General features: G+C 56.6%; 1 protein-coding gene across 1 annotated transcript in view; it reads left to right on the top strand.

The window, feature by feature from the left end:
• Positions 1-6,046: 6,046 nt before the first annotated feature.
• The window catches only part of VWA5B1 (von Willebrand factor A domain containing 5B1), a 29,194-nt gene continuing 22,018 nt past the window's right edge, over positions 6,047-13,222 (top strand). The window contains exons 1-5 of the mRNA XM_074847972.1: positions 6,047-6,112; positions 11,550-11,710; positions 11,992-12,153; positions 12,540-12,762; positions 12,919-13,061. Of these exons, the coding sequence (XP_074704073.1) occupies positions 11,572-11,710; positions 11,992-12,153; positions 12,540-12,762; positions 12,919-13,061 (667 nt within the window). The 5' untranslated portion in view covers positions 6,047-6,112; positions 11,550-11,571. The remainder of the gene's footprint in view (positions 6,113-11,549; positions 11,711-11,991; positions 12,154-12,539; positions 12,763-12,918; positions 13,062-13,222) is intronic.

Below are 13,222 nucleotides of genomic sequence, written 5' to 3'. Positions count from 1 at the left end.
AGGGGGGACGGAGAGGGCTGGGGGGATGGAGAGGGCTGGGGGGGGGGGGGCTGCTGTCCTACCCTGGGCTGTGCTGGGGGGCCGGCCGTCGTGTGGCGCCTGGTCCTCTATATGGTGTGGGGCTGGGGGTCCAGCTGTGCCTTGTGTGATGTGGGGCCCAGTCCCCTGTATGATGTAGGGCTGGGGGTCAGGCTGTGGCTTGTGTGATATGGGGCACCATGGCCCCCAGTATGGTGGGCTGGGGGTCAGGCTGTGCCTTGCATGATATGGGGCCTGGCCCCCCCACATGGTGTGGGGCTGGGGGTTGGGCTGTGCCTTGCTTAATATGGGGCCTGCCCCCCCCCACATGGTGTGGGGCTGGGGGTCAGGCTGTGCCTTGTGTGATGTGGGGCCCAGTCCCCTGTATGATGTAGGGCTGGGGGTCAGGCTGTGGCTTGCACAATGTGGGGCCCAGACCCCTGTATAGTGTGGGGCTGGGGGTCAGGCTGTCTCTTCTATGATGGGCTGGGGGTCAGGATGTGCCTTGCATAATATGGGGCCTGGCCCCCTACATGGTGTGGGGCTGGGGTCGGGCTGTGTCTTGTGTGATGTGGGGCCCAGTCCCCTGCATAGTGTGGGGCTGGGGGTCAGGCTGTGCCTTGTGTGATATGGGGCTGGGGATCAGGCTGTGCCTTCTATAATATGGGGCCTGGCCCCCCACATGGTGTGGGTCTGGGGGTTAGGCTGTGCCTTGCATGATGTGGGGCCCAGCCTCCTGTATGGTGTGGGGCTGGGGATCAGGCTGTGCCTTCTATGATATGGTGCTGGGGTTCAGGCTGTGCCTTGCATGATATGGGGCCTGGCCCCCCAATGGTGTGGGGCTGGGGGTCCGGCTGTACCTTGTGTGATGTGGGGCTCAGTCCTCTGCATAGTGTGGGGCTGGGGGTCAGGCTGTGCCTTGTGTGATATGGGGCCTGGCCCCCCACATGGTGTGGGGCTGGGGATCAGGCTGTGCTTTCTATGATATGGGGCTGGGGGTCAGGCTGTGCCCTGTGTGATGTGGGGCCCAGTCCCCTGCATAGTGTGGGGCTGGGGGTCAGGCTGTGCCTTGTGTGATATGGGGCCTGGCCTCCCACATGGTGTGGGGCTGGGGGTCGGGCTATCCCTTCTATGATGTGGGGCTGGGGGTCAGGCTGTGCCTTGCTTAATATGGGGCCTGGCCCCCCACATGGTGTGGGTCTGGGAGTTGGACTGTGCCTTGTGTGATGTGGGGCTCAGTCCCCTGTATGATGTGGGGCTGGGGGTCAGGCTGTGCTTTGCATGATGTGGGGCCCGGCCCCCTGCACGGTGTGGAGCGGGGCTTGGGTTTCCCACGTCATGGAATCCCTTTGGGAGCTGAGGCTGAGGGAATCACGCGGAGGCTGTGACATTTGTGAGGGAACCGCCGCTCTTTCTGTCTCTGAAATAGAGATGTAGGTGAAAAACAAGGTTGTAGAATGAGTCACGGAGGTGTAGAATTGGCAGGAACATGGGAGAGTCATTTGTGTCCCGTCTCTCGCTGTAGGGCGGGAGCTGGCTTAGACCCGATATCAAACCTGTTCTTTAAAGTTCCTGGAATAAAGGTGAGAAAAAGGGAGAGCAGAAGGGAAAGAAGTGTGGGAAGAGCCTGCGGGATTTCCTCGCTGGGCTGCCTGAACCTTGTGTGGAAGGAGCAGCCCGTGAGGAGGGTCTGAATTTGTGTGTTTGTTATATGCGGCGGGACTAGTGAAATAGCCAAGCCTGGGGGCATCAGCCAGAAGTTCCCAAGACGATGGTTCCTTCCTTGTCTCAATAATCACCTGCCCTTTGATGAAGACACAGGGCCGCTTTGTTCGTACCCACAGCCTGAAACTTTCCATCTGAGCTGTTATTTCTTTCTGTGTACAAAAAATCTTGTCCACACCTCACGGAATCTTGCTGGTGTTGGTGATTAGCCTAGGCAGGACTGGGCCCTTCGCTATCACTCTTCTAACACCCCTCTGTGATTTTATTTTTTTTTTCTTCCAGCTAAAACCTGTGATCATCAAGTATTGTCATCCGATGCTTTTCCTCCATCCCTCTAATTCTGTTTCCTCTTCAGAGGTGAGAGCCCTGTGTCCCTCTGTACGTTGGGATCCCCCCCAGCCACACGTGTGAACTTTGGGGTCTGGCAGTTTTATCTGTAGAGGTGACATCATGGCTTTTTTCCATGGCAACTCATTGCAGTGCCCAGGAGGATGCTGAACGCAGGAGCTGAACGCGAGGAGATTTTCAATGGGAACAGAGCAGGCAGCTGAAAGCAAGTCTGAGACATTAACTAATTAATTCGGGTAAAAATAAAAAGGAACGTGGGAAGTCCCAGAGGCCGATGGGCACTTCAGCTGCAGAAAGAAAGAGATGCTCGTGCTTCCCAGTGGAATGTTTTCTTGCAGAGACGCACACCTCCAGTAAAGAGATGTAATTGGGATTAGCCCCATTTTAGAGATGGGAAAATCGAGGCTTAGGAAATGAGAGCTGCCCGTGGCTGGGCAGCGTTAGCTGGAGGCAGATCTTTCTAAGCCCTCCTTTCTAATCCTCTACCTTAGCTGCAATAATTTATTGGGATTTTGAAGGCTCTGGGGAGTGTCAGGGAGGTGTGATCGTGCTGGCGGTTGCGTGTGTTTCTGTGTTGTGTCCTCTGTACCTGAAGACTTTTCTCCGTCAGCCTCTGGGGCAGGGGTGGGTTCCCAGCGTGGGTGCTCAGCCACCTGTGCAGGGTCCTTGATTTCGCTGGGGAGCCCGCTGTCATATAATTAAATATTCTTTTAACCATGAAATAAATATTCAGATTAACATTAAATAAATCCTTAATTCCCCTCGTCAGCGGACTTTGGCTGTGCTAGGAGTAGAGCTCTCGGGAGGGCAGGTGTTGCACCGTGGAATTGCGTTGGAATTAACTGTGGTCCTCACCCACCAAACAGGCCGGAGGGTCCTCGTCAGTCTGCGTACCTGCTCAGAGGAGGAGGCAGTCCCTGCTTAGCCCCGTGTTATCCCTTTTTATCATCACCATCTACCAACAGGATGATTTTTTTTTTTTTTTCCCAAACCATTTCAGGATGAGAAAAACTGCATTTACATACAGAGCAGCACATGGAGATAATGAGAAGTGCTTATTGCTTTCCATCTAGCAGGAGATTTGGTTTAGGGTTGTTTCTTTTCTGTTGTGGTTTTTTTTTTTTTTCTTATTTTATCATGCCCAAACCTCCCAGCCCATTGACACAGGCTGTGTTTGGAGCGTGCAAACACAAGAGTGCTGCGCTCACATGCTCGTGTAACGCTGAAGCATGAGTGAGCTGAATAATGAGCGGCCAGCAGCTGGGAAAACCTGCCCGTGCGTGGCCACTGGTTGCCCTTGAGCTGGTCCCATAACTCACCTGGGCTGTCCCAGGCCTGAAACAGGACTGGAAATACTCCTCTGCGGTGCCTTGATGTCTGGAGGTGCTGCCTACCGCCGGCTGTTACCTGACCCTGGGGCGGGAAGCCGCAAGCTAAGAGATGGGACTTCTGGTGAGCTCAATTTCTATTTTTAGCTCGTCCTCCCCCAAATTTTGTCTCATTTACGCCCCTGCTGCAGCCCATCTGATTTCTCAGCTGCTGCTCCCTGGGAGGAGGTGGCTCTTACCAACAGTGGCGCTTCCTAGGCATGGCCAACCTGGAGAAGATTTTAGACTGGCTCTTAGGAAGTATTTCTTTGCAGAAGGGGTTGTTGGGCGTTGGAATGGGCTGCCCAGGGCAGGGGGGGAGTCCCCATCCCTGGAGGGGTTGAAGAGTCGGGTTGACCCAGCGCTGAGGGATCTGGTGGAGTTGGGAACGGTCAGGGGGAGGTTCATGGTTGGACTGGAGGAGCTTCAAGGGCTTTTCCAACCCAGATGATTCTGTGAAGATGAGGAGGAACGAATGCTGGTTGAAGGCCCCTGTGAGCTCTTTTGAACCTCAGATTGATGCCCTCGGCGATGCAGCCTCACCTTTGGTCCTAAACATTAGTTCCCTCTAAAACAACTCTGTTTCTGTTCTCCCAAGGTCTCGCATCTGCCTCAGCCTCCATGTCAGATCCTGCTCTGTTTTATGAATAAATATGCCGCAGCTACCAGATTTGTTGGTATGAATCCCAGGATTTCTCCTGACATATGTTATTTTCTTCATAAGAGCCAAAAGCCATAGTAAGCAAACATTTTAACAGGCGCTGGAAACATGGGACGCAGGCTTCTCCGTGGCTGACTTATTTGTCTAGCAAGAACCATAAATTCTCAAGCTTCAGGGCTTAAGTCAGCCTCTGGGAGTTGGGCTTAGGGAAAAAGCTCTCAACTAGGCGTTTGCTTGCAGAGTTTCTTGCCGTTTCCCTTAAAGCACATCCTTCTCGGCGAAGACAAGATGGGTTATTAGGGACACTAGTTTATTAGGGTCACCCCAGTCTTCCTACGATGGGGATGTATGCTTAGAGACGAGGGAGAGAAAGAAAATGCTCCGGGTTCGTCTGAATTCAGACAGAAAGGGAGACGTGGGGGTTATAGGGAAGAGAGATTTTAGCGCAGAGCCTGGTGGGTGAGTTCAGGGGCTCAGTCTGCCGGTGGTGGTGGATTTACTGCCAGGGACAGGTCTGCGGTGGGACACTCAAACCAGACAGATTTGCAGGTGGATCTGCATCTCTGCGTAGGACGAGGTGGAGGGAACAACCTCTGTTCTCCTGCAGATCACTGCTGTGTCAGAGAGCTTTTCCTCTCGAGGGAGACGGTGATATTTTCCATGTTAGCAAGCTGCCTCCCGGCAGCAGCGCCGTTATCACCGAATTTAGGTACCAGCGAGGAGGAGCTTTACTCATCTGCCTGCTCTGGCCCAGGTCTGGTGCCCAGCTCTGCTCTGGGACAGTGGCCGAGCTCATTCCCTTCCTGCTGCCTCAGTTTCCCTTTTCATCTACAGGTTGTTTTTTCCTGTGTTTAAGCGTAGGCTGCTCGGGGCAGGGACTGTGTCCTGCACAAGCACATCCCGCTGTGACAGCACCACTCCCCTTTGCCAGTGGGGATGGTCCATTTTAGACCTTCTTTGTGCCCCCTGGCTGCTCAGTGGGGGGCTTTGGGGTGTGCCTGGGGAGGAAAGGGTGGCTGAGCAGACAACAGCAAGGGGGGAAGAGGGGAGATGTGGCCTAGGGCTGCAGAAGACTGATTTTGGGGGGCTTTAGGATGCTTTCCTTTTTCTAAAAGAGCAAGGGGAGGACAGAAGTGAAAGGCGATGGGAGAAAGGGGGGGGTTTCCCTCTCTCGGCAGCTACTGTGGAAAATCTCACCCTGGGGAGGCAAGTTGGGGTGATGGGTAAAATGAGTTCGGATGCTGGCTTGCATCCCCCTTTCTCTGCCAACAAGGGCATCTCCTCTGCCCGGGTGGGCTTCGCCCCTTCCCCTGCAGCCCCCGGGAGCAGGAGGGGAGCGAGGGGAGGAGGCGCAGAGAAGCCAGTGGTGTGTGTACAGGGTGATTGTCATGGTTACCTCCCTGACAAAACAAATGGCTCCACTTAATGATGGTCACCCAAACAGCTCCGGAAAGTGTGTGCTCATCAGCTGGCTGGCAGTGGGAAGCTGGGTGCTGGCTCCGAAGAGCAAGAAACCCTCCCCAGCTTCCCGGGCAGAGCTTCGCCACAGGGGCACATGTTGCTGGAGCCGGTTAGGTAAGCCCCCTTCCCCATCCCGGACCCCCACCCATCACCCCACAGCACTGGCAGCCCCAGCACCGCTGCCCGATGGAGAGGGCCCCGGGGAGGGTCTGGGGGGGGGTGAATGCCACAGGTTGCTGAGGTGGCTACTGTGCAGTGCTCCCCCCACCCCAAGCCCTGGCGCTTGCTCTCTCTCCCTCTCTCCCTCCCTTTTTCTCTCTCTCCTTATCTCCGTCTCTCCGTGTCTTTCAGAGACAAAAGCAGTCTGAAGCCGTGTCTGCCGCCTTCGGGATTTCTTCTGCCCTTCCTGCCCCGCAAGCCCAGCTGCGGGCAGTTGCGGGGGCTGGCAGGAGCGGGTGAAGTTGCTCCAACACCCCCCATCCCCTTCCTCCTCCTCCTCCTCTTCCTCCTCCTCTCTCTTCTTCCAGGAAAGGTAAGAAAAGCAGTGGCTACTCTCCAGTTGCTCCTGCACCTTTTTAGCAGGCTGGGCTGTGTGTGCTCTGCAGGGGTGTGCGGGTGTGTGTGTGTGTGTGTGCGGGCTGTTACTTCCCAAGGCTGTGCACAATCTCAGCACAAAGCCGCTCTGTGAAGAGATCCCTGTCATAATATTTCTGCAGGCACAAGCCCACACTTTGCAAGCTGCTGCTTCCCTGCCTTGCCTTTTCCCAGATGGATGGTGAGCCCCTGAGCGTCCTTCCCCTCCCCAAAATTCTACAGACATTAATAGTGACTGTCTTCATCTCCCTGCAGGCAGGGGACAGGGAAAGCAAAGGAGGCTGGATGGGGGGGACGATGCTGGGGCGGGAATGGGCTTTTGCTCTCCTGGGCAGCCAGGTGGGATATCCCAGCTGTGGACACAACTGGTCTGGGGGAAGGGAGGACTGACCTTGGCAGGGTGAGGGGGGACTCAGATCCCTCCGGTAAGGGTCAAAGCACCAAGGACCTGGCTTGTATTTGTCACACGTGGCTGGGGCAGGGCAGGACAGGGGTGGATGGAGAAGGGCTGTGTTGCTCCTGGGGGCCCGCTGTGTCTCCTTGGCTCCGGATGCATCCCAAGCGTGGGGCTGGCTGCCTGACAGTTTTAGCTCAGCCGAAAGGTGTCTGGGCTAAAACCTCCCCCTCTGGATCAACCCAGAGATTTTCCCGCACTGGTGCAGCTGTGAGCCCAGCGAGGCAGGAGTTAACTAAACCCTGTATCAGAAATGCTGTCTGCCCAGGGACGTGATTGATGGCTCTAGAAATAGGACTTGGGACATGAATCAAGGTCCTTGAGACCCAGCTCTGGGGCAAGAGTGGTGGCCCAAGAGACCTGCCAGGGGTATGACTGACAGTCCCCAAAATTTGGCTCTGCTGGGACTGTCAATCGCGTCTCAACCTGGTGCTGCATCCCCCTGGGAAGGGGGAGCCCAGCTGCTTTCATGGGGTGCCCCTCTCAGCAGGGTGCTGGCAGGACCCGCCTGCTCCCCCAACCTTCCCCCAGCCTTCATATCCAAGGCCTCGGGGTGTCCCTTGGGGCACAGGCTGGCTCCCAAAGGGATATGTGTGCCTCTGGCCAGGAATCTTTGTCACTGCTTTGGCAGCGGGGTACCATGCTGTCACCCTTCAGTGGCTCTGGGGTGAAGCACGGCGGCTGTTTTGCTGGTTTTCCCAGCAGGTGGGATACCCCACGCTTGCCATTTGAGGCGAGGGGAGGCTGGAGATGGGAGAACAGCTCCCGGAGCTTTCCATGAGAGATTCCCACAGGTCTGCCATGGTGGATCTGTGTCACTTCCAGGAGGTGCTGCCATCAGCCAGCAAAACTCCCCTCCCTGCCCTGTGCAGGGGCTCGGACAGGAGAATGCTGCCTGCACCGTTTCGGACACCATTTGCTCCTATTTTTTCCTAGAAATGTTTTGGGGAGTCGCAGCCCCCTGGCAAGGTTTGAGCTGGTGCTTTGGGGGAGAGCTGCTGGAGGGGTCCTGCATGTCTTAGGCGTGACCTGCAGCTGATGTGGGTGAGGTAGGCAAAGTCGGGGTCCCCCAGCAGTGTGCTGCCCGAGCCATGCTGCCACTGCCAAACCAGGGAAATACCAAAGTGTGGCTCTGCTTGAGAGCCCCAAAAGTTTGGGAAGCGCAGGACTTCCTCTGTCTTGGTGGTGGGAGTTTCTTTTCCCATGGTGGTGGCCCGACAGCTCCTAGGGTTGTGGTGCAAGGGGGCATCCCACCACCAGGCAGGGACGTCTGTCCAGGACTGTACATCTGTGTCCAGGCTGTAATCATCCTGACAAGCCACTGGATGTCAGTGTTGATTGATACAGATGAAGCAGAAGGAATATTTTATCCAGCTGCAGGAAAAACAGGCACCCTCCAAGCAGTGTGGATATGACCCAGGTCTGGCTTGGACCTGGAGGTGAGATTTCCAAGGGATCCCATTTGAGGCTGGTAAGAGGGTACAGCAGGGTGGTGCAAGCGATTCAACGGCCCTAAAATGCGTCCGTCGTGATGTGCAGCACCAGGGCTGGGCTTCACACGGCTGTGTGCGTGTCTTGGGGGGCAAAAGCAGCTGGAGCTGCATCTGGACATCTGCCCTTCAGACACCAGGGCCAGGTGGGATGTGCTGCAGACAGCATGTGGTTTTATCGCAGCTGCCAAGTGCTGGTTTGGTTCTTACTGGCCTTTTTTTGGCTGTGGGTGCCAGGGAGCCCGTGGTGGTGGCACCGCTGGGCCCCCAACCTGCTTCTGGGAGTTGGGCCCTGAGCAGAAGCCAGGCTGTGTGCTCACACTTTGCTCTGTTCTGTGCAACGCATGAAAATACACCTTGGAAGAGCATTATTGTGCCTCTGTCTTTACCACACATGCTCAAAAGCCACATTTTTTGAGGGCACATCAGTACTTAGAGATGCAAAGATGCACCCAGGCAGCTCTGAGCAGCTCTTCAAGCATCGCACCCCCTTTTCAGGTGCAGAAACACCCTTTCCAACCCAGTCCTTTAAAATCCAGCCCCAAGCCTCACCCGAGCGTTGGGGCCGGCGCCTGCAGCTGGGAGGAGTGGCTGGTGCAAGCTCTGGGCGAGCCTGCGTGTCGCAGTGCCGTCTGCGCACTCCGCGCGTCACCGGCCCCGGCCGCAGACGTCGGTGCAGCATCAGGGTCTTCTCCATAAATCCTGCACAGCATTTAGCCAGGGGTAGGGCCTGGAACGGGGCGAGCACGTTAATGGCGTCGCTCCTTCCTCTGTGGCCATGAGGAGGGGCAGATTGCCAAGGAAAGAGCGTTTACAAAGCAAGGGGAAAAAATAAATGAACACATGGTAGCATCCCAGTGTGCCAGGTCCTAAGCGTGGCTGGCCAAGGGACAATTTCTGTCCCCAGCCCTGAGCTGCTCCCTGGCCGATGGGATTGTGGGCGTGGGGGATTTTTGGCGGTGCAGCAAGCTGGGTGAAGGTGTTTACCAACGGTTCCCCCTTCTCCTCCCGGGATGCCAAAGGCAGCGTGAGGCCGTGGGTCAGGAGGCATGTGGCCGGGTCCTGGGGATGGCCCCACACCTGCTGTGTGCAGGAGGCAGGGCACGTTTGGTGGCAGTGAGGGGATGTGCTGAGGGCTGGGTGGAGGCAGGGATGCCCTGGGCAGCAGTTAATGCTGGTGGTAATTTTTGGGATGTGCGGTCCTGCCAGCTCCTGTCCTGAGGGTCCAGCCCCATGACCTGGATGGAGACCGAGGGCAGGTCCTGGAGCAGCAAAGGGAGGATGGGGAGCAGCCGGGGTGGGTTCCTGGGGGGGCACAGAAGAGAGAAGCCAGCTCTCCCCCTGCTCTCCCCCACTCCAGCCTCCCCGCTCTCCCCTTTCTATGCTGCAGTCACTTGATGGCGTTGGCGACACGATGTGTGTGGAGCAGCCCCTGGGCTGTGATGGCAGCAGCCGGCTGCCTCCCAACCCTGTCCAAAGGGCATGAAGCAGCTGGGAAGAGCCCACCGAGCCTCCCTGTTCTTCTGGGGCAGTTTTTGCAGCTGGCATAGCAGGCAGAGCTGGTGCAGGGCTCCCCTGAGCCACGCCAGAGTTGCCAGAGAGGTGCAACTCTCCTGGCTCGCTTTATACAGGACACAGCACGGGGCTCTGCGTCCTGCCGAGGGTCCCTTAACATTTGTGTCGGCCTGGGTGATGCAGAAATCCCCTCTGGCAGAGCAGCTCCCGTGGGGGCATGTCCCCATCTCCCGTGAGTGCAGGAAAGACGAGGGGCTGGGATCTCTCTGCTGTAAGTCTCTGCAGCCAAGAGAGCTGCCAAGTTGAAGTCACGCTCCCCGAGCCTGAATTCTCACCTCTCTGGCAACCCCGTAATGAACTGCCGTTTTGCCAAGCTGGTAAAGAGCATCTTCCCCTTGTTATTTCTTGCTTTCGTTCTTTCCCTAAGGCAAAATATTCCCCCCTCCTTCTTCCCCCGCCTGCCATTTAATCAGTTCCCGATATCTTGATGGCCTCTGCCACATCTTGGCAGCAGGACGACCTTCATTATCTCTCCCTGTAGCAGGTGAACACTTGCCAGCTCCTGACTTTACAAGCCCTGTTAGTGTGGCTTGGAGCATCCCGCTGTGATGGCCTCCCCTGGGCTCACGGAGGACTCCTGTGCCGGAGCAGCCGAGCTGGACACGCTCCTGCATCTCCCAACCGTGCAGGGCTACATCCCCCTGGATGCATCCCCCGGGCTCCGTGGTGTGAGCAGCCTTTGTGGTGGAAGCAGAGGAGGATTAAACTGGGAACAGCTGAGTTTGTTGGCTGGGATTCAGGAGCGTGCCCTCGGATTACTGCCCTCCATCATTTTCTCCACTGCTGTTTTATATGCTGGGGTGCCCTGGCTGCTCTCCCCCATCCCAGCCAGCCCTGCTTGCTGTCCCTTGCTCTCCCTTTTTCCTCTCTTTTTCCTGCCTGAGCTTGTGGCCTTGATGTCTGCCGTTTGTGTCTTCCATGGCATTTGCATATAAAGGTGGTTTTAATAACGCAGGACTGCTAGGAAATGAGAAACTGATGTATTTCACTGCTGCTGGCTCCTCCTGGGCCTTGTAAATCATTGCATAAAGCATTGCAGAGCCAGCCAGGGAGAACTGCTGCCTAGCAACTTCTCCCAATGCCCCAGGGGAGCTGGATGTGGCCTGAGAGCTACCTGAAAGGTCTCCTTTGAAACCCTCGGTCTTGCAGGAGATGAGCTGGAACAGAGGAAAACCTGCTTGGGGGGAAAAAGTTGAAATGTAATTGGCAGAAGTAGCCACTTTGCATCTGAATGTCTCCACTAAGCAAAGCGGAGGGATGAGTCAGCCTTTGCAGGAGGGAGCTGGAGATGCTGGGCAGCAGAGCCGTGGCCACCTCCCCGCAACGCAGGGAGGACTGGCAAGGGCGTGGGAGGGCAGGGAGGATGCCTGGTTCTGCCTGCCTGCTCGCCCTTCCCACAGGCTAAAGGAAAACTCTCAGGATCATAGTCTTATCCTGGAGAAACTTGTCAGTCTGGAGGATAATGAGAAGGGCAGAAGGGCCAAAAAAAGATGTTAACCTGTTCTGCCCAGACTCAAGCCGTAGGTGGGTGCAGGAGCTGGTGAGATGTGTGATCCACCACTGCAGTGTCGACCTCCGGGGCTGCCTATCCCCAGCCAGGCAGGTTTAATCTGAACGTCCTCGCTTGTGCCAGCGGGAATTTGGGGCTAGTGTTTGCCCGGAGCCTTCCCACCAGGGTCTTGTCTCCATCCCCATCTCCACCAGTGGCGTTGTCAAGCCCAGGTCTCATCCCGTCCCGGGTCAGTCACCTTTCTGTCCTCAGGGCTGCAGAAGCCAAAGTGAAGGTGGTGGGAGGACACAAGTGTTTTGGGTGCTTGGGGCTCCTCATTCATTCTCACCCTTCCACCTCTCTCCAGTCACCGACAGACCCCCGGGAAGATGCCGGGGCTGATTAACCGCACGACCCGCTCCCCGCTGCCCCTCACCGTGTCGCAGGTGACGTCGTGCGTCAGTGGCTATGCCTTCGGGATGACAGCCTTGCTCACCTACCGCAACCCAGAAGCCCAGGCTTTTGAAGGCAAGTTTCAAGGGGTGAAGCTTGAAGGGTGCTTTAGAGCCAGGGATATCACAGCGCTGGGTTTCTGTGCGTGCCTTAAACCTTTAGATGCTTTCAGGAAGAGTAACCAAGTGTATTGTGTCCTCAGTTGTACCCTTCATGGCCCAAGGCTACAATTTTTGAAGGGTGAAAAATCCCAGGAGCATGCAGGGAAGTGCCAAGAGGGAGCTGCCCCGCTGTGGTCCTGGCTGGTGGGCCTGAGCAAGTGCTTGGTGTTGCTAAAAAAACCCTTCTGCTGGCAGGTCTCTTTGTCTACCCCTTGGATGAGTGCACCACCGTCGTCGGGTTCGAGGCAGCCGTGTCCCGGCGTGCCGTGACGGTGCAGATCAAAGACAAAGCCAAGATAGATGACACGTATTTTGACGGCTGCAGCCTCCTGGATGGAAGAGCTCAAGATGGAAGCGGTGAGGGGGTTGGGGGTGTTTTAGTGAATGTGGGGAAGAAAAACAGGGAAAAACCAAGGAGGTGGCAGGGGGTGACTGGCTGGCATATGCCACAGCATCGAGAGGGCTCCTTTTGAAAGGCCGAGCCTTGGGTTGTGTTCCTGTCCTTACAATGTCTGCCAAAAGTGGCAACCTCATCCGTTTTGGAAAGCACTGTTGCTTCTGGACAGCCGGAGGAGTGATGCAGAGGGCTGGGGCTCAGGCTCTTTAGAGAAAGGCTGATGTGTGCAGTGAGGGCTGGTTTGGACATTTGGTCCAGGGCTGGGGTGGTCGCAGGAGGCCCAGGGAGGAGCATTTTCCACGGTTGTGACACCGTGTCTCCCTGGTGTGGTTCTCTCTCTGTGCAGGAAGGATCATGATGGATGAGGACTTGGAGAGGATTGCTTTTGTGGCTAACCTAGGCACAATTCCTCCCCTGGAAAGCATCTCCATCTTCATCAGCACCTCCTCTGAGCTGCAGACACTGCCCAGTGGGGCCGTGAGGGTCCTTCTGCCAGCTGTGTGTGTCCCCAGGGTCCCCCAGCCCAGCCTGGAGAATGCCAGCAGCCTTTCCAGCCACCAGCTCCGAACGTATGAAAAACGGGACAGGCTCTGGCTGGGACTGCGCCGGGGGGATGCGGGACTGGCAGAGCAGGAGCTGGCTGCGGGCTTTACCTCCAGCAGATCTGCAGTTCCTGGGGGGATATAACGTGCACAGTGTTGACTGGGGGTTTGTCTCACCGGCAGGGACAAGCACTACTGTGGCTCGGGGAGCCCGGAGCAAGGGGGCAGGTTCTGCCTGGCTCAGCTGCTGGAGAGCGAGGCCACCAACCCCTTCGAGTACGAGTTCAGCTTCCACCTGGAGATCCGGGGGCCGTGCTTGCTGGCAGGTAGGAGTGTCAGGCTGATTTATCACCACCTCACGGCCCTGTCCACGCTCTTCCTCCTTCTCTGCCTCCCCGATGTGGAGTCTGTTTTGGCAAGTCAGCTCTGCTGGGGTGGATTTACCAGTACAGTGCTGATGTTAATGTGGGGCGTTGATACGGCAGAG

This window comes from Strix aluco, chromosome 22, assembly GCF_031877795.1.
Source record: "Strix aluco isolate bStrAlu1 chromosome 22, bStrAlu1.hap1, whole genome shotgun sequence".
NCBI classification, from domain to species: domain Eukaryota; kingdom Metazoa; phylum Chordata; class Aves; order Strigiformes; family Strigidae; genus Strix; species Strix aluco.
Note: the sequence above shows the minus strand (reverse complement) of the source record. Positions and strands in the feature narration are given on the sequence as shown.